The following is a 23,430-nucleotide window of genomic DNA, read 5'->3' as shown; positions in this document are numbered from 1 at the left end:
CGAGCCACCGCGGTGCGCGAAACAGCTGATTCACGTGAGGCTGCTCCCCCTCCCTCCCAGGTTTCAGAACCTGGGAGGGAGGGCGAGTAGCGGCGCGCGAATCAGCTGTTTCGCGCGCCATGGCAGCAGCAGCAGAGGTGAGCTAGGGCGGCCGGGGCACATTTTTAGGGGCGGCATTCTGGCGCCGGCCATGCTGCTCCTAAAAATGTGCTGCCCCAAGCACCAGCTTGTTTTGCTGGTGCCTAGAGCCGGCCCTGTGGACAAACCCTCTGAAGACAATCAGCTTGCACAGGTGCCACTGAGCCCGTAATTGGCCTGCAGAGCCTTTTTGATAGGGGGTGTGTGGGAGCTGGAGAGAGCTCAGCTTGAAAAAACCCTGTTGTGCTTGTAAACAAGCCCCTGTGAGATGGAGTCTCTGCGACCGCTAATAACCACAGGACCACACATTTTATACAGTGCAGAGTCGCACTTCCACAGCCTCCTGGATACACACGCTGGGAGGCTGGAGTCGGGTGTGGAAGGGAAGGTGCCTCTTGGGAAAGTTCTATAGTTTCTGACTATGGGCTCAGATTTGTGGCCATTCAGCGTTGGGTGATCAGCAGCCCTATGGTTTGTGTGGCATTTTGAGACTGTTTTGGCTGGAAGGTTCTTAACAAATGGAAAGGATTCCCATCAGCTGCCAGGCTGGGGATCAACCGGGGCACTCAGCAAACAGATGGGCTCCTCTCAGTTCAGTGCAGAATGGTGCATGTGTCTCGCTGATGTGATTCACTCCCTCTGCGCTCCCATGCTATGATCCCCCAAACATCTCTGCGGTTAAACCTGGTGTCTTCCTAAGGGTTAATCCCTGGAGCACGGGCACCCTATGGAACTGCCTGGCTTCTTCTGTGATGCTCTCCCATGAGCCCTCTGTGAGTGACTCTACCGCAGGGTTTTCCCACTGCACTTTCTAAATAATGCCACACAGTGCACAATAATGGTCACAATTAATGCAGCAAATAACATGGATGTTGAGGAATCCATGTTGATCCAAGGTGCTTGTAACAGGGTTGAGTTGCAATGTACAGAGAGAGATGGTGTGATCGCAGGAGTGAGAAACTCCAGAATAAAAGGAGAGAAATACACATAACCTAGTATGGGGAGGATAACTAGAGCTGGTCAGAATTTTTTCCCTCGAAAATTTTGAGTTTTGAGCAAAAAAATCAAAAACTGAAATATTTTATTCTGAAATGCCACTGCAGTGCCTCATGGGAACTGTAGTTCAGGGGCCTCACATGCCCATTCTCCTCTATGGTCTGGGCTCCCTGGTGGGACTAGATCTCCCATGATGCAGCAATCTCCCCTCTTGATGAGGGGAAGCCATGTATCATGGAGGTCATATGGCTTAATGCACCATGGGAGATGAAGTTTATCTGAGGACCCTGGTCCATAGAGAAGAAAGGGAACATGATGCTTCCAAACTACAAATCCCATGGGATATTGTGCTGGCATTTAGACTAGACATTTTGGTTTTTAGTTGAAAATTGAAAGGATTTTTTAAGTTTTCAGGTTTCAGAGTAGCAGCCGTGTTAGTCTGTATCCGCAAAAAGAAGAACAGGAGTACTTGTGGCACCTTAGAGACTAACAAATTTATTAGAGCATAAGCTTTCGTGGACTACAGCCCACTTCTTCGGATGCAACCGAAGAAGTGGGCTGTAGTCCACGAAAGCTTATGCTCTAATACATTTGTTAGTCTCTAAGGTGCCACAATTACTCCTGTTCTTCTTTTTAAGTTTTCAGGCATTCAATTTTTTCAACGAAAAGTTGAACTTTTCCATGGAAAGCAGACGCTTTCTTTGCAAAAAAACAAATTTTGCCAATTCTCCGTCAAAAAACATTTTCAGTGTAAATTTTTTAACCAGCCCTAATAATAATAATTCCACTCCAAGCATTAATATCGTACCCTGCTCTTTCAATTTCCAGATGTCCGTTGTCCTGAAGGCTGGCCATCCTACCACCCCAACATACTTAAAAATCTGTGGCCACTTTTAAATCTATTGGCCAATAAAGCCAAACTGGCAATGACGGGGTTGCTATGGTGAGTGTGTGAGGTGTCTGTGTCTGGTTTATGAGTGGTCTGAGAGTTTGTGACTGGTTAGACTTGTGGAACTTGAGTCTCTCCTCATTTTTACACTGGTCTTGCTCCATTGGCTTCAATGAAGTTATACCTGATTTACACCAGAGAAAATCAGGTCCATGTGTGTGCTTCTTTTGAGTGAGTTAAGAAAATTAAGCAAGGGTTGGACAATGCTATAAATTCAGGGCTATCTCCTTGGCTGGTCTGAATTGACTTGGCTCCATTGACTTCCATAGAACTACGCCAGCTTGCACCAGATGAGGATCCAACCCTGGAACACTTTCTGGAGCCTTTTTGCCACTAGGAGACCAAGGGAAAGAGCTGTTTCTCCAGGCTCAAGGGGAGAAGTGGAGAGACACCCAGTGTGGTAGGGGGCGAGACACACAAATCACAGCTGATCTGCTTCTTACCAAGCTGTCCGTTGCGGGAGTCATCACAGCCGCAATTGTCGAAGTCCCCAAGGCTGCAGTTCCGCGTCAGCGTGTACATGACGCCCGCCGAGCTGATGGCATGGACAAAGGCTGTCTCTCGGTTTGCTGTCAGGCACAAACACACGGGGAGGGAAAGCGCTAAAGGTTTCACTATGGGCTGCGTGGAGCAGAGCCAGCTCCTGCCATAGGGGAAGAGAAGATTCCAAGCGCAGGTCTCTGTGGCTCTGAGTTGAGGCTAGGTGGATTGGGTTAACCTGGTATCTTTTCCTCCCTGCTTGGGGCCCTTTGGAGAGTGAAGGGCAGAATGCTGCCCTGCCTGGGCTATCCCATTGTAGACAATACGTCAGTGGATGTAGTGCTGGAGAAATGGGCTGGATCAGCAGCCCTGCCATCCGTCCCCAGACAGGGTACAGCATGGGCACCGGCAGGGTGAGCCTCACCCGCGTGGCCCCGCCAGTATGCCTCAACTTTGAGCTCCAGGGACTATCTCTAGGGTCGTTTCCACGCAGAGGCACGGCCTCTGCTGGGATCAATAGCAAACGGTGACCAGTCAGAGCCCATTGTGATGCTGGCACCAGCCCACTAGGACCTGGGCTGAAATGATCAACTCATTTCCCTGGGGCCACAAGTGAAAATGACACGTGGTTCATCTCCAGGACCAGCTGGGGCAGGATTTCAGCTGGCAAGCTAGAGAAAGGCCTGCTAGCTCCTTGCCAATTTCCACACACAGATCCCCAGGCTCTGGCTCTCTAGCCTGCTGCTGATCCCCCAGGGTCTGGCCCTTGAGCCTAGTGCCAATCCCCAGGAGCCAGCTCTGTAGCCCATTCCCAGACCCCTGGAGTCTGGCAGCCGCCCCATGCGGAGGCAGTGAGCATGGGTATCTATGAGAGTCAGGTCTGGGGCAAAGGTGTTTCCTGCTGGTTGCTGGGAGGTAGGTGAGGGTGGTGGAGTGGGGGAGCCATTTCCATGCTCACCCTGGGAGGCTCTGGCAGGCCCCAGCAACCCGCCCGCCCTGCAGCGGTGCTGAGGCAGGAGAGCTGCACTGGGCAGCAATTGGACCTCAGCCCCCTGGAAGCTGCGCTAGGGAAGCCCCCCCTGTCGGCCTGCTGGCCCCAGAACCTGATCGCCAGAGCAGAGCCATGGAGGAGCCTCTCTTTAGCCAGCTACCACATCCGCTTTCCCCTCCCCCGAGCCCTGTTCTCAGTCTCTGTATCCACTCACGGGGCCACCTCCCCCTCCCTGCACGTGTCCCAAGGGCAGAGGCCAGGGCTGGCTCTAGCATCTCCTCCCACAGGGGCTTTCAGCTGATTTGTCTCCGTTCCTCCTCATGGGATGGCAGGCACTGAGGGTGGAAACCTGCCCCAGCTGTGTGTGTGTCTGCTGAACCCAACACCATCCTTGGCCAAGTGGGGGCTCAGCAGGCACACAGCCCTGGGATGGTGATGTTTGCCATGTCCCCATGCCACTGTGCCAGCCGTGGTCCAGACACACCTTCCCAGAGCAATGCCAGGGCCAGCCATGGGGGGAGCAGGGAGGACAGGGCCAGCCATGGGGGAAAGGGCCTGGGAAGGATGTGCCCAGAGAGAAAAGGGAGGGAGGGCCTAGTGGGAGAGACGAGGAGATCCCCAGGAAAAGCAGGGGCCTGTGGGCTCTAACTTGTGGTGAAGGGGTCCCATGAGCTGTAGCCAATGCTTTCCTTACCACTGCGCAGCCCGCCGTGGCTGGAGAGCTGCAGCGCTCTCTCGGGGCAGTTCCAGCGGTCCCATGCGAACTGGAACTTGCACTCCTCAATGCCGCTCTGGGCCCCGGCCGCCACGCTGCTGGAGTAGATGAGATACGCCTGCACGGGGAGGGCAGTGGGTCACAAAGGGCTACGTGTCTTTGAGCAGCTGCACCCCTGGCACAGGTGTGCCCCCCACGAGCAGGGCTCACTGCTGGGGGCAGGGCTCCGGCACAGCCCAGCAGCACCTGGGAACCACAGCTCCGTTTTGCTCCTGGATATTCACCGAGAGGCGGCACCCTCTGAACACAGGATCAGGAGCCAGGAACTGCACCGTGCTACTCCCAGTTGGGTGGGGCCTTGGGCCAGTCATTTAACTGCCTGGTGCCTTGGATTCCCCAGGGGTAGCAAGAGGATGATAACCCTGACCCACCTCCCAGGGAGTCATAAGGCTAAGCAGCTGGTGGCGTGACCGGGGGCTGACAGGGTGCAGTGCTGGGTGTTGTCTGTATTTCAGCTCTGGGGGTTATGTGGGAGGAGCTAAGCAGCAGGAAGAACCGGTAGGACAGCCCCAGAGAGGACAGTGCTTGCCCCCTCTAGCCAAGGACAGGATGGGGTTTGCCCCCAATTGACACTTTCAGTGTTACTGAAACACCGCCGAAAGGGATTGATGGGGAACTAACTTTCCCATCTCCCCTGGGGTCAGGGATCCTCAGAAGTAGAGGGACAGGGCTCTGCTCTGACAGAACAACCAGAACATCCTCAGCTGGTGTCTAGTCCATGGAGCGACACTGATGTCCCCCAGCTGAGGATCTGTCCGACAGGATCTGGCTGCCCTGTGATGGAAGCCCAGGGTTAGCAGAACTCAAGTTAGCAGCCCCTGGGTTTGCTAACCTAGGGCTCGAGTGTCTACACTCCTTTGTAACCCCAGGTTAGTGACTGTTGAAACCTGGGTTCCAAGCTGGGGCTCCATTGTCTATACCATATTATGCGGGCCCAAGTCCAACCACCTATATCCCAGACGTCCTAGTGCCCTCCCCAAATGTGGCCACTCTAGCCCTTTGTTCGTGGTGCAGTCATGGGCGCCGACTTCCCCTCTACCCGGTGGGTGCTCGAACCTCCCTGCCCCCGTCCCTGCACGCCTCTTCCTGCCCCTGCACCGCCCTTGCCCCACCCCCATTCTACCCCTTCCCCAAAGTCCCTGCCCCACCCCTTTTCCCACCCCAGCCCTGCCCCCTTCCCGTCCCCATTCCATCCCCCTTCCCCCAAGTCCCTGCCCCTATCCTGCCTCTTCTCCACCTCCTCCCCTGAGCGCGCAGCGTCCCCGCTCTTCCCAGAAAATCCTAAGTGCTGCCAAACAGCTGTTAGGCGGCAGGGGGGCCGGAAGCGCTGGGAAGGAGGGGAGGAGCGGGGACGCAGCGCACTGTCAGGGGCAGAAGGAGGCGAGGAGGGGGGAGCTTGGCTGTTGGTGGGTGCAGAGCACCCCTTAATTTTTCCCTGTGGGTGCTCCAGCCCCGGAGTACCCACGGAGTCAGCACCCATGGGTGCAGTCTTGGAAAACTTGGCTGCCCAGAGCACAAAGGAAGGCAGCCTGTGGGATAGTTTTGGCAGAATCCCAGAACATGTCCAGTGGGGCTGTGTCTACGCTGCATGGCAATAGAGCTTGAACCCTGGGTCCCGGCTTGACTCAGACTTGGACCCTGGGTCTGAGGGTTAGCACAATTTGTGTGTGGATGGAAGGGGGGTTAGTGTTTGAACCCTGGGTTTATGTGGCAGTGTAGACATATCCAGAAACACAGCCTGACATAATGTGCAGTCATTAGTGCCGTGGGGCCTAGTGGATAGAGCACAGCACTGGGACTCAGAAAACCTGGCTTCTATTCCCAGGAGGGTGCTATATGATCTTGGGCAAGTCACATCCCCCTCCCTGTGCCTCAGTTTCCCTCTGTGTAAAAGGGGGGATCATGATACCGACCTCCTTTGTAACGTGCTTCGAGATCTGCAGACGAAAAGAGCTAGGTATTATTGTAACTTGCGACGTGCAAAGCGGGTGTCAAAATGCAGACATGCAGCGCATGGCAGAGGTGTAAATGATCACACCGCCATACTTGGCATGAGGGATCCGGACTGGGGTGGCTCCGCTCACGCTGGTGTCAAAGGCCTGATTCTCCCTAGCCTCATTTACATCCGTGCAAAGCGAGCGTGAAACGCTACCTGCTGTGTGAGTGAGTGGAGGGCAGGGGTCTGACCTAAAGGAATTATCTTTTCCACCCTCATCCAGCTCTCCCCATCCCTATGCTGCTTCCAGGGCCACTCGCTGAGCCTTGTGCTTGAGGCAAAGCCTTCATGTCATGCTGTTGTGATGCCATGGGTCAGCAGGCCGTAACTCCAGTGTCCCCAGCACCAATGTCCTTACATGCTAGATTGCAACACCCTTCCTTCCAGGCCGATCTGAGCCTAAGGGACTGCCCCGCCTGAGGACTGGTGTCTCCTTGCAGGGGGCAGTGTGGGGCCCCCGCAGGGGGCTGTGCCTGATGTCCCTTAGCTCTCCAGGGGGGAGCCTGGCATTGTAACAGTGGACAAATGGATGCTGTCTCTGCTGCAGGGTGGTGGGGGGCCTGTGGGAACAGCCAGCTAACCTGGGTTATGTGGGAGCTAGAGGCCCCAGAGCCTGGTGTCAATGGGCACAGCTCTGGGATCCGGCCCCCAAGACAGAAGCCAGTGTTCCCTGTGAGCAGAACCGATCACAGGCCAGAGCGTAGTGATGGGCACTGGACAAGCAGCCTCATCTCCTCCCCACCCTCCCCCAAGCTTCCTCCGGCTGGCACGCTGCGTGGGGAGGCCAGCGGGGCGGCTGGAGATGGAGGAAAGGACCGAGATGCCTCTGAGGGCTGAGTGGAATCCAAAGCGCAGATCAAAGGGATTTCTCTTACCTTCGGGCCAGTCATCAGGAAATTATTCACTGACCTGGAAGAGAGAGAACAGGCCCTCAGTGGTGAGGAATCAGCCCACGGGAATGCCTGGAATTCTGCGGTGCCCTCACCAGCTCAGAGCAGCATTGGCCTCCCAGCCCCTCCCCCTGGGGCAGAAAAGCCCCTTCCCCCTCCTCAGAGCCCTTCCACACTGGGAAATCACCTGCTCGCTGCTGGCCCATCCTGGGGGCAACAGCTGCCCCCACCCCGGAAGCTGTGACTCCCCCACCCCTCTTTGCAGCCTGGGGCAGGGCCCTCCTCCCCCTCCTCATAATTGCCCCCGCTCTAGGGCAGTGCCCCTCTCCCCTTATCACCCCATCCCACCCTCGGGCAATTCCTGCCCTCCCATCCACCCCTCCTGCCCAATCCTCTCTCCTTCTCGCACTGTCAGTCTTTTTCCAGTCATGTGATTTCCATTTGCAGGTGTTTGCACAGCTGGTCCCAGTGGGAATGACTCTCCTGTGCGTGACAGAGCTCAGCCCCTGCCCTGGGACCAGCCATCCATCCCCACTGCACAGCCCCTGGATGCTGCCCCAGCATGCTCAGGATCTGGTCCCATGCGCACTAGTGCCACCTAGCCAAACCGGAAGGTAGTGCACATCTAGCTCAGTGAGCAGACAGACGGGAAGGAGGGATTCCTGCGTTCTAGGGTCATGCCCTAATCACCTCCTTGTTATGTCGGACCCTGTGACTTCTAATCTAATCCAACTTGAACCAGGGTAAGTAGTTGCGGTGTTGTCAACTTCTATATATTATTCTGAGTCTGATGCTATTTAGTGGTTGTCTTAAGGCCCCAGCTCCTGGAGGCATGTGATTATGAGAATCTCAGCTCTCCTCATGAGACAACAGGTAAGGCTCTAGCCCTTGTGATTACAGAGAAAAGCTTGAAAACAATGGCCATGAGGCCAGAAGGCCAATAAAAATAACGTCAATATTGTTTTTTTTAAATCTTGAGCTTTTCTTTAAGCCTCTTACTGTCTTGGGCCAGACTCACAATTTTTGGAATGCTCTGGGGTGACTTTACTGTTCTTGGGATCATTGCTCCCACTTCTAGCTGGAATGGGAATCAGACGTGATGAAAGCCCATGAGAAAAGCTATTCTCTCAGCTCATGTGGAAGTAGGATGTAGCTGCAATCTCATAAAGCCACTTTGCCCCGACATGGCTTTCATCTGACTCTCCCCGACTTGAGGCAGGCGTGATTCAAAGGACGTTCAGGGAAGTCCTGCTTGGCTTTTCCAAATGGAACCATCAGGCCTTTCAAGAGTCCCCCGCCATTTCTCTGTTCCCTCTGCTCCACCCACTCCTCCAACTTGACCTAATCTGTCTCACTCTCTCTATATATATATAGTTTCTCTTTATTTATAACTTCTTGAGGCCCCCAAGTAGGACCAGGTCTCCATTGTGCTCGGCACTGTATGTACCCATAGTGATAGACAGCTGCTACCCTGCAGCACTTACAGTCAAGACAGACAGGGAGTGGGAGTGGAAACAGAGATACAGTGCTTGCCACAGGAATTCCAGGCAGAGCCAGAAATAGAAGCCAGTTGTCTTGTCCTAGCTGTTGGTGTCATAGAGTTTGAGGCCAGAAAGGCCCACCAGATGATCCAGTCTAACCTCCCGTATCTCACAGGCCATCAGCCCCACCCAGCACCTGCACACTAAACCCAACAACCAAAATGAGATCAAAGTATCACAGCCCCCAGGTGCAGCTTTCTCTGCTAGCATTGCTGAATATTCTGAACGCTCAGCAAATAAGGATCTTCTTTATTTGCCCTAAGCCATAGGAAATGAGGGAGGTGCACCCTAGTGCAGAAGGGTGAGTTACACTGTCTAGCTGAGGTACCCCCATCATTGCCCCATCACTATTGTATCCAAGCACCTCACAATCAGTGTATGTAGCCTTATAACACCCCTGTGAGGCAGGGTAGAGCTGTTATCCCCATTGTGCTGGTGGGGAAACTGAGGCACAGAGCGAGACTAAGTGACTTGCCCAGGGAATCTGTGGCTGAACGGGAAATTGAAGCCAGGTCACCCAAGTTCCAGGCTAGCACCCTAACCACTGGCTCATCCTTCCTCTATGCTTTTGTATCTCAAGGAGTCTTTAAGAAATAACAACCTGCATGTTTTTTGGGATAGATCAATGAAGCTACTTCACTGTGAAATAACATAGGAATTGCCAGACCAGATCAAACCAGGGGACCATCTGACAGTAGCCAGCTCCAGTCACTTCTAAAGAAGGTATAAGAAACCCTGTAATGGTCAATGACGAAATAACCTGCCCTTAGGGGATGTCCCTTCCTGATCCCTGTAAATTAGAGGTTGACATATGCCCTGAAGCATGGGGGTTTACATCCCTTATACATTTTTATTCTATTTAATATAATTGGGGTTGTGCTTGTTATCCACAGCAATGTCCAATCCTTTTCTGAATCTTACTCAGTTCTGGGTTTCAACAATACCTTGTGGTAATGAGTGCCACAGGATACAGATGCATGTATGAGAATGATCAGTATTCCTACTACCTCAGTCTTGTCTTTGTATCTACTGAAATCTGGCATATGTATCCTTTGGGCAGGCAATGCTCAGAGCCAGCTCTTTGCCAGAACTCTGATTAACTGAAGGGTCCAAGGGCTGGAGTTAGTGGTTTGAACATTTCTCCTTCCCAAGGTGGAACAGAGAGCCTGTTCTCCCAATGGCATCCACAGATACTGGCTGCTGTCAGTCCAGGGACAGCCTATAACACAGGTCACTGCTGCTGTGGAGCTGGCTATGGTGTATTGAAAACTGTAAAAATTGTGATCTATCACTTTAAATTCTCTGAGGTTTTCCTGATTCTGCTTGCAGGCTAGTAGGCTCTGGGAAAGCATGGGATCAGAGTCAGTCTGCAGCCAGCCAGCCTAGAGTAAGGTGGGGTGAGCTGTGCCTCTCTGTTTTTATGGAGCAGCCTGCTTTGTCTTTCTCTGTTTTGGGGCTCTTGAGTGTTATCATTCTTGACTACTGACTTTAAAGTAGTGTTACGTTGCAACCTTCCAGGAAGACTATTTGATGTTTTTATTTAAATTCTCTGTGTATGCTGTGAACATAACACTGTCCATCCTCAGTAAAAAGCTGGTAGGCCTCTGCATCTAATGTCCTACTTTTGAACATGTTAGGCAAGTGGAATTTGGGGACGGCTGAGGCAGGACTAGAGCGTTCAGCTTCATTGGCAGGATGGTGGTAGCAGAGTGATGGGAAGGCAGAAACACAAACCTGGAGAGTGTCCACCTGAAATGCATGGGTACATCTCTCAGCAGTTTAGAGCAGAAGTTCTGGCTCTAATCAGATAGCAGAAGAGATGGCTGGAGGCATTCATTGCTTCTAGCGGTTCAAGGGCTTCCTACCAATAGGCTGCTCTGGAGACATACGGTAACTGCATCTCATGTTTTTGAAACACTTCAGTTCCTCCCATGTCATAAGTAGAAGGGGGGGAGAGTAGGAGGCACATCTGCCTTCCTTGCCCCAACTCCCACAGGATTAGTTATTTGGATGCTACTCTGAAACCTGTCATTATTTGGATGTGTATTACAGCAGCCTCTAGACCAGTGGTTCCCAAACTTTAACAACCCGCGAACCCCTTTCACTAAATTGTGAAATCTCGTGAACCCCCTCCTAAAAATGAATAGTTTTAGGGATTTAAGATTAAATTTCCTCAGTGTGATGGATGCCCCAACTGCTGGGCCCTGCTCTTCCTGGGGCTCGAGCTGGGGTTTGGGCTGCTGGCTCCCCTGCTGATGGGGGCGGGGCTCAGGTTGCCAGCCCCAACTGCCCGGCCCCGCTCTCCCTGGGGCTCGGGCTGCCAGCCCCACGCGGAGCGCTGGGGTTCGGGCTGCCAGCTCCCCCGCTGACCACTGGGACTTGGGCTGTCTGCCCCAACTGCCCGGCCCCGTTCTCCCTGGGGCTTGGGTTGTCAGCCCCGCGCAGAGCCCTGGGGTTCGGGCTGCCGGCTCCCCCGCTGACTGGGGCAGGGCTCGGGCTGCCAGCCACAACTGCCCGTCCCCGCTCTCCTTGGGGCTCCAGCTGCCAGTCCTGCTGGTGCGCTGGGGTTTGGGCTGCCGGCTCCCCCGCTAACGAGGGGCAGGGCTTGGGCTGCCAGCCCCAACTGCCCGGCCCCGTTCTCCCTGGGGCTCGGGGTGTCTCCCTGCAACCGGGTCCCACCTTCTGTCTCCAATGCCCGGGATCCTCTGTCCGCCATTAGTGAAATTTTTCTGGTGAACCCCCTGTAAAGTTCTGCGAACCCCCAGGGGTTCACGAACCCCTGTTTGGGAACCACTGCTCTAGACCAAGATCAGGGCCCCATGGTGCTAGATGCTGTGCAAACACATACCCCGAGACAGCCCTGCCCCAAAGAGCTTACAGTTCACATAAGGCAATAAAGAGAAGAAGCGATCTGCCTAGGGTCACACAGCAGCTCCGGAATAGCTCCAGGAACAGAACCCCTGTCCTCAGCTGCTAATCCAACATGCTGTCCACCAGGCCAGGAGAGAACAGGAGCCTCAGGGAGCACATGAGACAGAGGGGGGAGTTAATGAATGGCAGAGTGCTAGAGAGGCCTGGGCAGAGAGGAAGGGAGTGACAGCACAATGGACAGAGAGACACGAGAAAGTGAGAGAGGCAAAAACAGTGTGAAAGTGACAGACAAAGAGATCACGCGTTAGACACTGGTGCATTCTACAGGCACAGGCCTAGCCCATGTCAGCTGTTCAGGTGGGGGGCCATGCCTGTGAAATACCATAGGGTTTTTATAGCGGGAGAGCGAAGAGACAGAGGGGCTATGTAACAGACCAATGTAAACTCATCTCTTATCCTCGTGAATCAGCAGCTCCATCCGACTACCGACAACCCTCATTAGGTCACTCGCAATCCACATGCCAAGGAACTGGAAATCCCAGGGCACAGCACAACCTCCACTCTGCCTGGCCCGTGGTGGTATTTAATAATTGTGATCATCTCAGAGTTACATGGTCTGATTCTCCTTTCCCTTAGCCTGGCAAACCAGGAACAACTCTGGGCGTCCCAGGGCCAGATCCTCAGCTGGTGCCAAGCTGCGCAGTACCATTAAAGACAACAGACGTATATGCGCAGTGTCTTCAGCTGAGGATCTGCATGAGGGAAAACCCTGTGGGAGTGAGAACTGAATCAGGCCCACAGCCTAAGCCTCAATGCAGACCTTACACCAGCCAAAGAAAGAGAACAAGGTGCCTCACAGGCTCAACAATTCTTACCTTATTAAAAAGACAAACATAGATCACTATCCTTATTTCTATTGTAGAAAGACAGACGCCCCAACCAAGATCCAGGCCCCCTCGCGTAGATAGTGTACAGACCCATAGTCATTGACCAGCCCTGCCCCAAAGAGCTTACACTCTAAGTAGACAAAGGCGGGGCAGAAAGGAAGCGTCACTATCCTCACTTTATAGCCTGGGGACACTGAGGCACAGAAAGGTGATGACCTGGCCAAGGCCACACGTGGCAGGAGCCAGAAATTGAATCCAGCTCTCCGAGTCCAGGGCCCTTCTAACTGGATTTGGCTGTTTGGGTTCTAATACTGGCTGACCAAATTGTCTAAAAAAATAGTGAAAGTACTTTGGGGAATTTTTTTTCCTATTAAAAAAAACAACCAGTCACCCCCAGGAAATTCCACAGAGAAAACTCTGTTAAGAGCGTGCATGTTAATATTGCATGGTTAAGTACTCAATAGTCACAAGCTAGCCCATGATTACAATCTAGCCCCCTGGAAAAATGACATAACTCTTCATAAACAACAAGGAGTCTGGTGGCACCTTAAAGGCATAAGCTTTTGTGAGTAAAAACCTCACTTCTTCGGATGCACAGAGTCTCTATGCATCCGAAGAAGTGAGGTTTTTACTCACGAAAGCTTATGCCCAAATAAATCTGTTAGTCTTTAAGGTGCCACCAGACTCCTTGTTGTTTTTGTAGATACAGACTAACACGGCTACCCCCTGATACATAACTCTTCATGTGTCATTATGCTCAAGGGGAGCAGCTATCCAATATAATCATGCACCTTGCTGTATGTGACTGCCTCAGAGGGGCCAGGTATCCAGTACAACAGTGCCTCGTGTGCTGCCTTGTTGCACTGAGATGAGAAGGTATCCAGTACAACTTTGCAATTTGCTGTTATTGCTTCCAGCTAGTTAAACACAGATAGGCTCTCTATAAAGGTAAGAAATTAATAACGTGCTTTACCAACATAACCAGTGAATACACAGGAATCACCTAACCCTCCTATGAAATGCAGCCAGCTCTGAGGTGGAATGTGGCAGCTGGTGAATGGCGCCTGACCACACTACACCGTGGTTTATGGCAGGGAATTAAGAATGCTGTTTCCAGCTGAAACTACAGGGGGGATTTTAATATGACAAAAACTGGGATTTCACCAGGAATTAGGGAGATTTGCCCTTCATTTTGCAACAGTTTCCATGTTACCTTTTATGAACACACAGTCAGGATTTTAACTTTAGGTCTCATACCAGAGGCAGCACCTCCAATGTACAGGTATCCATGATGCCAGGTTAGGGTTAGGAAGAGCTCCCCTACTGAATCAGTAACACCACCATGGGTTTTCAGCACAGCACTGACGCAACCTGCCCTTGCTTTGCTTGGGAGAGCTAAGGGGCTCACAGCTGGACTACTGACTTTATGCAGAGCATGCTCTTTATTAGGAGCACCAACAGGCCCCAGCTGAGCTCAGGGCCCCATTGTGCTAGGTGCTGTACACATACAGATAAAGGAAGTATAATTTCTATTTTGCTGATGGGGAAACTGAGGCAAACAGAGAGTTAAAGATTTGCCTGAGGTCACAGAGAGATCATGTAGCAGAGTCAGACACTGAACCCAGATCTTCTGAGTCCAAGTCTGTCCTTCCTCTCAATAGCCATACAGCACTAGAAAGAGCTCCTTGTAGAGACAGAGAAAAACAAAGGCTTGCTACTCCCTGAAGCATCCAGCTGCATGGGGTTTTTTCCAGGCTGCAGTAGCTGATCGTGGCTGAATTTTCCCAGCCTCGGTGTTTGTGCTGTAGAACTCAGGGGACCGCTTGCCTGTTTCAAGGAGCTTTGCGTGAGAAATGCTGGAATGCAGGAAAGTGACTGAAAACCCCTTCCCCATCCAAACTGCACATTGCGCCAGGGTGCCAGGGAGGACAAGCTGATTGGGCAGGGTGGGCGGGAAGGCAGCAACTGAGCGTTTGCCCATCTCATCTCGTGCCTTGAATACTGTCATCTCCCCCTTTCAGGGCTTGCATTCCAGTCTATTCAAAGGCTGCTTCTGGGAACATCCTTCTGCTTCTAGCGCTCCCCACTTTTGCCTCCCTCTTCTCCGCTGCCTCCAACACGAGCATCCCATCCTCCCCTTAGAGGCCCTTCCCTTCACCCCACCTTCCCTAGCCGTTCCAGCCACTGACCCCTCCCTTTGCTCTGCCAGCCGTGCCAGCCTCCATCTCCTGCTAGTCCGTTTCTCCCGCCATCTCCTGCACCCTTTCCCCCGGCCTCTCACGGTGGTGTGAGAAAAGCCACTACCTTACTCTGCTTGCCATCCCTCCTTCAGACTGCCCTGGTCCCTACAAACTCTGCCAGCTGAGCCTAGGCTGAAACGACAGCCTACTATGCAAAATGTGCCTGTGTCACTGCCACCTGTGTCACACCCACCTGCTGGGTCTTATCCTAAATCCAGCCTGGGCACTATCGGGGGAAGGGACTGCTTTCTTATTGCTCGTCTGGACAGTGCCCACCAGGGTTGGGCCCTGGGCCTTGATTGGTGCCCAGGGGAATGACTGTCATACAATAAATCCTACTAGGCATCTGAGATTGGCCAGGATTTAGGGGCTGGTTTGGATCTGGCACTGGAGTAAATCAGGTGTAACTCCAGTAGAGTCAGTGTTCCGTGGCTGATCAGAATCAGGCCCTGTTTTATTAAAGTTATGTATGTGCTGCTGCAGCTGGGCTAGTGGTCTGAGGCGGTACTGAGCTCTCAGTGCTCTCTGTGCTCATGCTCCACTGGCTAGGGGAAATACCGGTGCCATTGGGGACTTGGTGATTAATGAATTATTATTATTGAGGTAGTGCCTGAGCCCCCAGGCATGGCCCAGGACCCATTGTGCCAGGCGCTGTATAAACACAGACCAGAAAGACTATCTCTGCCCCACATTGCTGACAGTCTCAGTGCATCTAGCCAGATCTTTAGCTTACGTGAACTGACGTGGCTCCATTAAAATCAATTAAACAATGCTGATTGACACCAGCTGAGGATCTAAAGGCAAGTTTCTGGAAGGGATCTAACCTCTCCTGCTCCAGGGCATGAGCCAGCCTCAGATAACAGGGGCCAGAACTGCCTACTACAGGGGGTTCTTGCCCCTTCCACTGAAGCAGCTGGTGCCCGCTGCCATCAGAGACAAGTCACTGGACTACATGGGCCATTGGTCTGATCCAGGCTGGAATTGTTCTGTTCCCAAGGATTTGCAAAATAATAATCCCAATCAGACCTACCACTGTCACCTTTTCACCAGCCAAAGTGCTTTAGAAAGATGGGTAGCCATAATACTCTCCATTTTACAGGTGGGGAAACTGAGGCTCTGAACGGTTGATTTGACCAACTCCACAGAGTGAGTCAGTGACAGAGCAAACCTGACGGCGGCATCTTGTGCTGAGAGAATCCCATCTCTTTCCTACCAACCTCTTTGCTTCTGCTCAAGACTGAGTATCCTCAGTTGCGTGCCCCAGGAGAGCACATATATCCTCCCCTGGGTAGGCAGGCAATCAAATTATTTATAGATTGCTAGATTCCAAGGCCAGACATGACCATTGGGATCATGTCAGACACAGGCCAGAGATCCATCCCATCTGGATTTTAAAATCACCAGTGACGGAGAATCTGCCACACCCCTTGGTAAACTGTTCAAATGATCTTTAACTGTGTGGATCCCACTCCTTTTAAAATAGAGCTCAGTCCATTTTATGAATGATGCGGATACTGTGTATCATGGATCAGGGCCCCATTGTGCTAGGGGCCGTACAACCCCACTTACTCCTACCCCTGTATTTTAGCAGCTAATGGACTCGGGCTGTGTCTCTCTCCATGGGCTAAGCCAGTGGGACGGTCGAACTTGGCTGGAAAAGGCAGTGAGGTAGTAGGTGTGGCAGTCCCATCAATCTGCCTCTTGGGGACAACATGGTTTTAGCAGTGCAGAGGGGAACGACGCGCGGCTTGTGGACTCAGCAGATCCCAAGGAGCCAGGAGGGATTCAGAGAACAGTCCCAGGTGGTCTGATCCCCCCACAACTCCCCTGACAGTGCAGATCCAGAGGCCGCCCTGCTGCTGTCCTGTGCTCCCCCAGCCCAGTTACATGCTACATGTCATGGCAGGGGCTCTCTGGCAGTTAATGCTGCTTTAAGCACCTGCTCAGATTTCAGCTTGGAGACTCCTCGGGGAGCATGTCTCTGCCTATGTCCCAGCCCTAGCCCTCCAAAACCCAGGGCGCCCCAAAGGCTTGTGGGGTGGGGTCATGAATCTGTGCGAGGATGAGCCTGCAATTTTGGCTGGCTTCCCACTCACTGCCCTTCCATGGCCCTTCTCTCCTCATTCCTTTGTCCCCATTCGGGCCATGTAACGGAGGGGAGCAGGGAGCTGCCAAGAGTGGGCTCATGCCTCAGGGCAGCTTGCAGAGATCTAGGGCTGCATTTGCAATGGAACTAGCAGGTGAGGTTCCCAGCTGGCATAGACATACCAGCATAGCACTGCAGCCAGGCTAGCACAAGGGTGTCTTGGGCAGGCTGCTGGAGCGCTTCCCTGTGGGGCCGCATACTTGGGTGGCTAGCCTGAGCCACCACCCATGCGACCCCAGCCACGCTGCCGTGGTTAGTACAGCTACACCACCTGGGAACCTATAACCTCCCAGCTCCGATGCAGACCTGCCTCACTCCTCTGGCCTATCAGGTTCCACCTCCTCCATCAGCATTAGGTGCAGCCAGCAGCGTCACCGACCCAGCAGACGCAAAGTGGCTATACCGTGCTGCTTTCCAAGTGTCACCGTCTCCCTCCCTCACCCCACCACCCTCTACTTGGCACTAGGCACAAGGGGCCAACCCTCCTGCTGAGCACCCTTAACTCCACTGGAACCGGTGGGTGTTCTTCCAGGGGCTCAGTTCTTCCAATGTGCCCGGACTCCGGGAAAGCTGCTTGCTCCTCAGCTTTTGAATGTAGGATCCAAAGGGCTTTAGCCAGAAACCCAACAAAGTTTCCCTTCTCCTCACTGATCCCCAAGCCCTGGCAGCAGTGAGCGGAAGTGGTCCCTGGAGAACTGGTGAACAAAGCTTAGGGGCAGAGCAGCCCCCTTGCCAGCATCTCAGCCATCCAGGGAATGGCCTGCACTTTTTACCAGTCTGAAATACAGGGTATTATCAGTGGGGTGTTGGGATCTGCACAGGGCAGCAGGATCAAGGAGATCCGTACTAAAGTGGTCTGTGCTTGGAGCCCCGCCTGGCCATGCTGCTCCCGGGAGGTTAGTGTGAGAGCAATGGGTCTTTTCTCGCGGTGTGTTTGCAATTCAGGTTGCCTGGTGCTGTGGGCCTTCGGGCGTGTGGAAATGCATGAGGTGCTGTCCGGCCTTGGGGAGGAAATGGAGCCTGCTAGGGGGTCACCCTGTCTGGGCACCTCCTCAGGCTCCCAGAGAAACACCGCAAGCGGCAGCGCCATTCATTATAGCTGGGGGCAACCTCCTAACAACACCAACCCAAACATCACCCCAGCCCTGGCAGCACCAGGACCTGGTGGCAGCACAAGCCCCCGAGCGGGCCCCTGTCAAACAGAGCAGGGAGGATTCCAGTTTGGCTTCCACAGAGCAGGACGCGGCTGGTGCCAGTGGGCAAGGAGTCCTGCCCGAACCGCTCTCCTAACCCTCGATGAAAAACCCACAGGAAACAGACATTTCCTCCAGCGAAATCAGGAACTCTGTCAGCTGGACTCAGATTTCACAGGCCAAGGACTAGGGCTCTGGTCTGGGAGTCCAGCAAGGTCTAGTCCCAGCTCCACCTGTTGCATGAGTGAATCATGTCCTTTCCCCCTCCTGCCCTTTGTCCAGCTTGTCTGTAAACTCATTAAGGCAGGGACCTCTGCATACTATCTGCATGTCCTGCACCGAGTACGATGGGGGCTTGGTCTCTGCTGGTTGCTTCTAGAATGTAATTCAAGCATATAGTCTTGCCAAGCAGCGGCTGGACAAGGGAGGGAGAGAGGAGAGGCCACAGGCTTTGCAAAAACTGCAGAGGGGTGAGTCTGACTGAGCTCAGGTCTCTGTCATATATAAAGGCCCATCCATGTTTGCTAGCTACAGCTCTGTGCCAAACTGCTTGCCCTGTACCTTGCAGCTATCCAGCATGGCTTCTCTGCCACCGTACAGGGGGCTATGTCTCTTCACAAAACTCCTGGGACTAATGGTCCTTCAGCAAGTCTCTGGCATAGATTGTGAATGTTTTTGTGTATGGGTTTGTGTATCAGATGGGGACACACAAACACAATGGAAAGCCCTAGTGGGCCTTCAGGGCAAATGACACCCTCCCTTTCTTTGTCCCCACTTCTTGAAGCAAGATTAGAGCTGTGTTAAAATCTCCTCCCACCAGCTCAGCTCCAGGGTTGCGCTAGTATAAACAGGTCAGCACCTTCTCCCCTAATCCTGCTCAGAGCACTTCTAGAGGACATGGGGGGAATGCTGGTCACACTCACATTGACTTGGTCGAGCCAGGATTTCACCAGCCAGGAATAGACTGCAACACTAGCACACCCAGCCTGGCTGCCAGGGGTGAAGCTGATCCACTGGTAGCAACAAGGGCAATATTTAGACAAAATTCCCTAGTGGAGGCAGACCTAGGAGAGGGAAGGAAGCCCATCCTCTCCTGTCATCCTTTAGGATCAACAGAAGAGCTGCCTCCAGTCTGAAACTCCTCTCTGGCATTGCTAGATACTTTGCTTCCCAGCTCCTTGGGAGGAAACCCCAAACGCTTCCTATTCAACAGGCATCAGTTTGCAAGCAACTTGCAGTGATCTCTGTTTACGGACCACCATCATCTGTGTCTGAACTGTAGTGGTGGTGGCTTTGGGAGAGGGGGTCGGTAATGCACAAGTTCAGAGTTTATCTAAAACATTAAAGACCAGATCGTTAACTGGATCAATCAACATAGCTTCACTGGTGCTGAGGATCTGTCCCTTTAAGAAGCAAAGTCAGGGTTTGTTACAAAGGCTGTATATTCCCATTCACCATCTGCAGCTGAGCAAACAGGAGAGTCCAGATGCTTTTATTAATTTAAAGGGACAGATTTTGTGTGTGTGTCTGTGCTGGCTGATCAGCAGTTCGAATGGCCTCAGGACAGGATCATAGCCGTCAGGGATGGAATAGACCCATTATGATAATATACTCGCTAGTACCAGCAGCCTCTAGATGTAACTGTTAAAGCTGCAGAGGATTTGGTAGCAGGGCTAGGGGACGGTTTGGTTATGAGGAAGACTGTTTGCTTCAGAATGGACACATCTATGGGTGGGAGGGTAACTGGACACTCTTCATTGCTTAGTCTGAGAAGCAAATAAGGTTAATACCAGAGCCAAAATCTTTGTGCTTCTTCTTCGCCCAAATGATCTGATTAATGAGACCACGTCTCTGTGCTGGCCATACACCACAGGATGGTATGTAGTCCATTTGCCAGTGGTGATGAAATGTAATGTGATATTGACAATACCCATTCAATCATTGTTTGCAGATGCAAACTGCTGCAGATCTCATTCCCCGTTTGCATACATCTACGTTACACTGACTTCAGTTACTACTTATCCATGCCCACCATAACGGAGAGCAGAAAGTGGCACTATGCCGGATCCTCAGCGAGTATAAATTAGCACAGCTCCTCTGACTTTAATGGAGCTATGACGCTTTACATCAGCTGAAGATCTGGCCCAGGGTACACAGAAAGACAGGCTCCTGTAATCGCTCCTGCGCTGCAGCAAAGCTGTCGGCTGTTTCTAGATACCTCACACTCCTCCTTTCATTCCTCCTTCAAGTGCCAGGCGAGCACGCCATGGGAAAAGTATAATCAAAAGAGCTCAGGGGTTAGAAGGAGAAAAGTCCTATCTGGTATTTCAGTCCATGCCTGACCCCTTGACTAGTACAAGTTGTTCCTCTAAATGCTGCCATATTCATTTAGGTTAAAAAACAAAATCAGGACAAGGTGCAGGTGATGGTGCTTAGTTGCATCATGTTTTACAAAATTATAACAATATTAAAAAATAAATAAGTCTGAAGTCCAGCTCCTCGGCTGGCATGATCTGGTGCTGCTCAGTGGAAGCCAATGGCAATTTACACCAGCTGAGGATCTGGTCCAGCACATTTTACATGGATATAACACAAACAAGCCTTTGGGGCTTTCATTGTGTTTACTCTCTGTCTGACCACACACATAGGCCCAGATCCTCAGGTGGTGCGAATCAGCATTGAGATCAATGGAACTTCACCAGCTGCAAATTGGGACCAGGGATTCTGAGGCAATCTTGTTTTAAGGTATTTCTCTTTGATATCTGCTCCTCAAGTGACTTGCTTAGAAAATGGCTATAAATGATTTACTCATATTTATTTCTTATTTTACTTATTGCAAGAATAAAGAATGGACCCAATTCAGTCCCAAAGCCATTCACTTGCAAGAAACCTCCCTTCCACCTTCGGAATAATGTAAAACCAGCGACACTGGAAATTAGCGGCAAAAATAATAATTTTAGAGTAAAGAGCAAGTTGTAATGCTAGAGACTGATACATTATTCCCAAAGGCTGCAAAAGGAGAAGTGATTTCTTAGCATTTGGGTCTTTACATTCACTTTTTTTCTTTTCCACTTTTTATTCCTTTCCCTCCCTTACCGTATCTTAAAAAATAATTTAACCCCATCGTTTTGTTCTGACACAGGCATCATCCAACACAGCCATCTTAGCAACAGCACCAGATGGGTCTGACCCAAATCAAGATTGAGAAGAGAACATGGATGTAAAGGTTTTAAAAAATACACACACAACCTCCCCCGCCCCCAAAAAGCCCCAATGTCCCATCTGCTCTGATGACTAGAAAGAGGAATCTTGTTATTTTTAAAGTTACCAGATCAGGTGAAGAACAGCAAGGGGGTGGAGGGGAATGTCATAGCAACTAAATTTGAAATAGTCCCTGAAAATCCCTGTCTCTTAGACTGTCAGTGAGCCCTTCAGTGAAGCAGGACATTACTGGGCCCACAACTTTTTCCATCAGATGGACACGGAGGACATTTAGGCATGAAAGTCAACAGGATATGAGCCCGTAACTCCAATTGTTCCTTGACCTTTTCCTAACAAACCCTGATATTCTTCTTTAATGTCTTCTAAACCTCTTCAGACTGGGTGATGAGGGATATGTACATACAAGGGGCGGGGGGGAGGGGGGAATTGGGCCCTATAGGAAGAATCGCTATGAAGTGTCACTACAGAATAATATCTCTTCCTCCTGTCCAGGAAGGATTTACCTCTAGTTTGGCATAGGAAAGTATTCGTGAGTTTGCCATGTGTGAGGGATGAGGGAAGGTTGGAGATGAAAGAGGATTCCCTCCTTGTTTGTAGCAGACCGGCAGTAACACTCAGGTGGTGTATTCCTGAGTCCGGGTGGCTGTATGTTTGATATTCTTTCATTTATACATGAATAGCTCCGAAGCCCAGGCTAGGGCTCTTAAGGTGGGTTCTGACAGATCAATGGGAGAAGCCTTCCCTGGTGGGTAGGAATGAGCCTGTAACTCGCAGAGCATATTCCCCAGGAGGAGGAACAGAAATAGAGGGTTCGACAGAGACTTTGGCACCTGATAGGAATTTCAGATGGACAAGAACCCCCAGAACTAGGTCATGGGAGTCCATCCTCTTGCCAGAGCCAGGCAGGTGCCTGTCGTCTATGGAATGCTGCTGCACCCAGTCTAGCTTTAATCTTTGCATCCCTCTTCAGAATACTTCTGGAAATTAAACACAAACTGATAGGACCGGGCACTAGGCCCCAGTGAAATGATTGGCTGTTCGTGTGAGGAGAGATTGGGTTTGATTCAGCTGCTTGGGTCCAGACAATGGGGGATGATTAGTGACACAGAACCTGTAATTAGACCATAAAGCTAAACTCCAGCAGGCTCTACAGTGAAATCTTTATCTCGGACAATCCAAATATGCTCATTTCAGACCATAAGCCCTCCTACCCGGAGCCAGCTCAGCCGCCTCTGGGTTTCATCATGTTCCTATGGATGTATCTGTCTAGGCATTTATACCACACTGTAGAACCTGAGCTCCTAGCCCCGGGCTGTTCCACTAGGGAAGAAAAGAAGCCCCGGTTGATTAAGACAAGAACCACACAGACTGTGAACCTCTGGCAAAGGAGAAGTCCCTGGCTCTCTGCTTTAGGTCTTCTACCCAGTTGGAAATTATGGGCTAGGTGCCCCTGGACTCTCCTCTGTGGAGCTGCGCTGCTTTACCCGCACTGACAATGCAGCCCAGTGAGTTTTAGAAAGGGACAGAGTCGTTCTCTGCTAGATAAAACCTGCCCGGCAATGAGAGAGTTTGGACTCAGTCAGTATCAGACCTTAGTAAAATGCCAGGGAAGGAAGGGATGATTTCTCAGGAAGGCAAAAGGGAACATTATTAGCTGTCTCTCAGGGTGCGTCCCAGCCACCTGCCCATGGCACAAAGCGAGATGCTCTACTTACCAGGCCTGGCAGAAACAGAGGAAGGAAATGAGAAGGAAGATGCATAGATAAGGGTCCATGTGAAACATAATCCAAATGGTGAGGGGAGAAAGGAGATCCTAAAATACTGGGCTATCAAAAACAAAATAAGGAAGGGATAGGGCTATTTTCCACCCGGCACTCCCAGTACAATAAGGAGCTGCATGTCCCCTGAGTCCCAACTTCTATGGAGGGTGACCAATCCCAAAGTGAGAGCTAAAGGGGGTGGTGAAATGGAGCTGCAGAACTGCCGAAGAAGAGATTATCTACTTAATTAAAGATTTTTTTTCCCTAAGTCCTTCAGCCAATCAGGACACAAGTGCCAGAGAGAGATTGAGCTGATCAAAAGAACACCCCAGGTTCCTCGAAGACAAATGCACCA

At 51.7% G+C, this 23,430-nt stretch overlaps 1 protein-coding gene across 1 annotated transcript in view; it reads right to left on the bottom strand.

Annotated features, from left to right (window-relative positions):
• The window catches only part of WNT8B (Wnt family member 8B), a 30,410-nt gene extending 7,276 nt beyond the window's left edge, over nucleotides 1-23,134 (bottom strand). Inside the window, exons 1-4 of the mRNA XM_054035123.1 lie at nucleotides 23,031-23,134; nucleotides 7,201-7,234; nucleotides 4,249-4,387; nucleotides 2,527-2,652 (exon numbers count right to left, since the gene is read on the bottom strand). Of these exons, the coding sequence (XP_053891098.1) occupies nucleotides 2,527-2,652; nucleotides 4,249-4,387; nucleotides 7,201-7,234; nucleotides 23,031-23,098 (367 nt within the window). The 5' untranslated portion in view covers nucleotides 23,099-23,134. The remainder of the gene's footprint in view (nucleotides 1-2,526; nucleotides 2,653-4,248; nucleotides 4,388-7,200; nucleotides 7,235-23,030) is intronic.
• Nucleotides 23,135-23,430: the final 296 nt, after the last annotated feature.

This window comes from Malaclemys terrapin, chromosome 7 (assembly GCF_027887155.1).
Source record: "Malaclemys terrapin pileata isolate rMalTer1 chromosome 7, rMalTer1.hap1, whole genome shotgun sequence".
NCBI classification, from domain to species: domain Eukaryota; kingdom Metazoa; phylum Chordata; order Testudines; family Emydidae; genus Malaclemys; species Malaclemys terrapin.
Note: the sequence above shows the minus strand (reverse complement) of the source record. Positions and strands in the feature narration are given on the sequence as shown.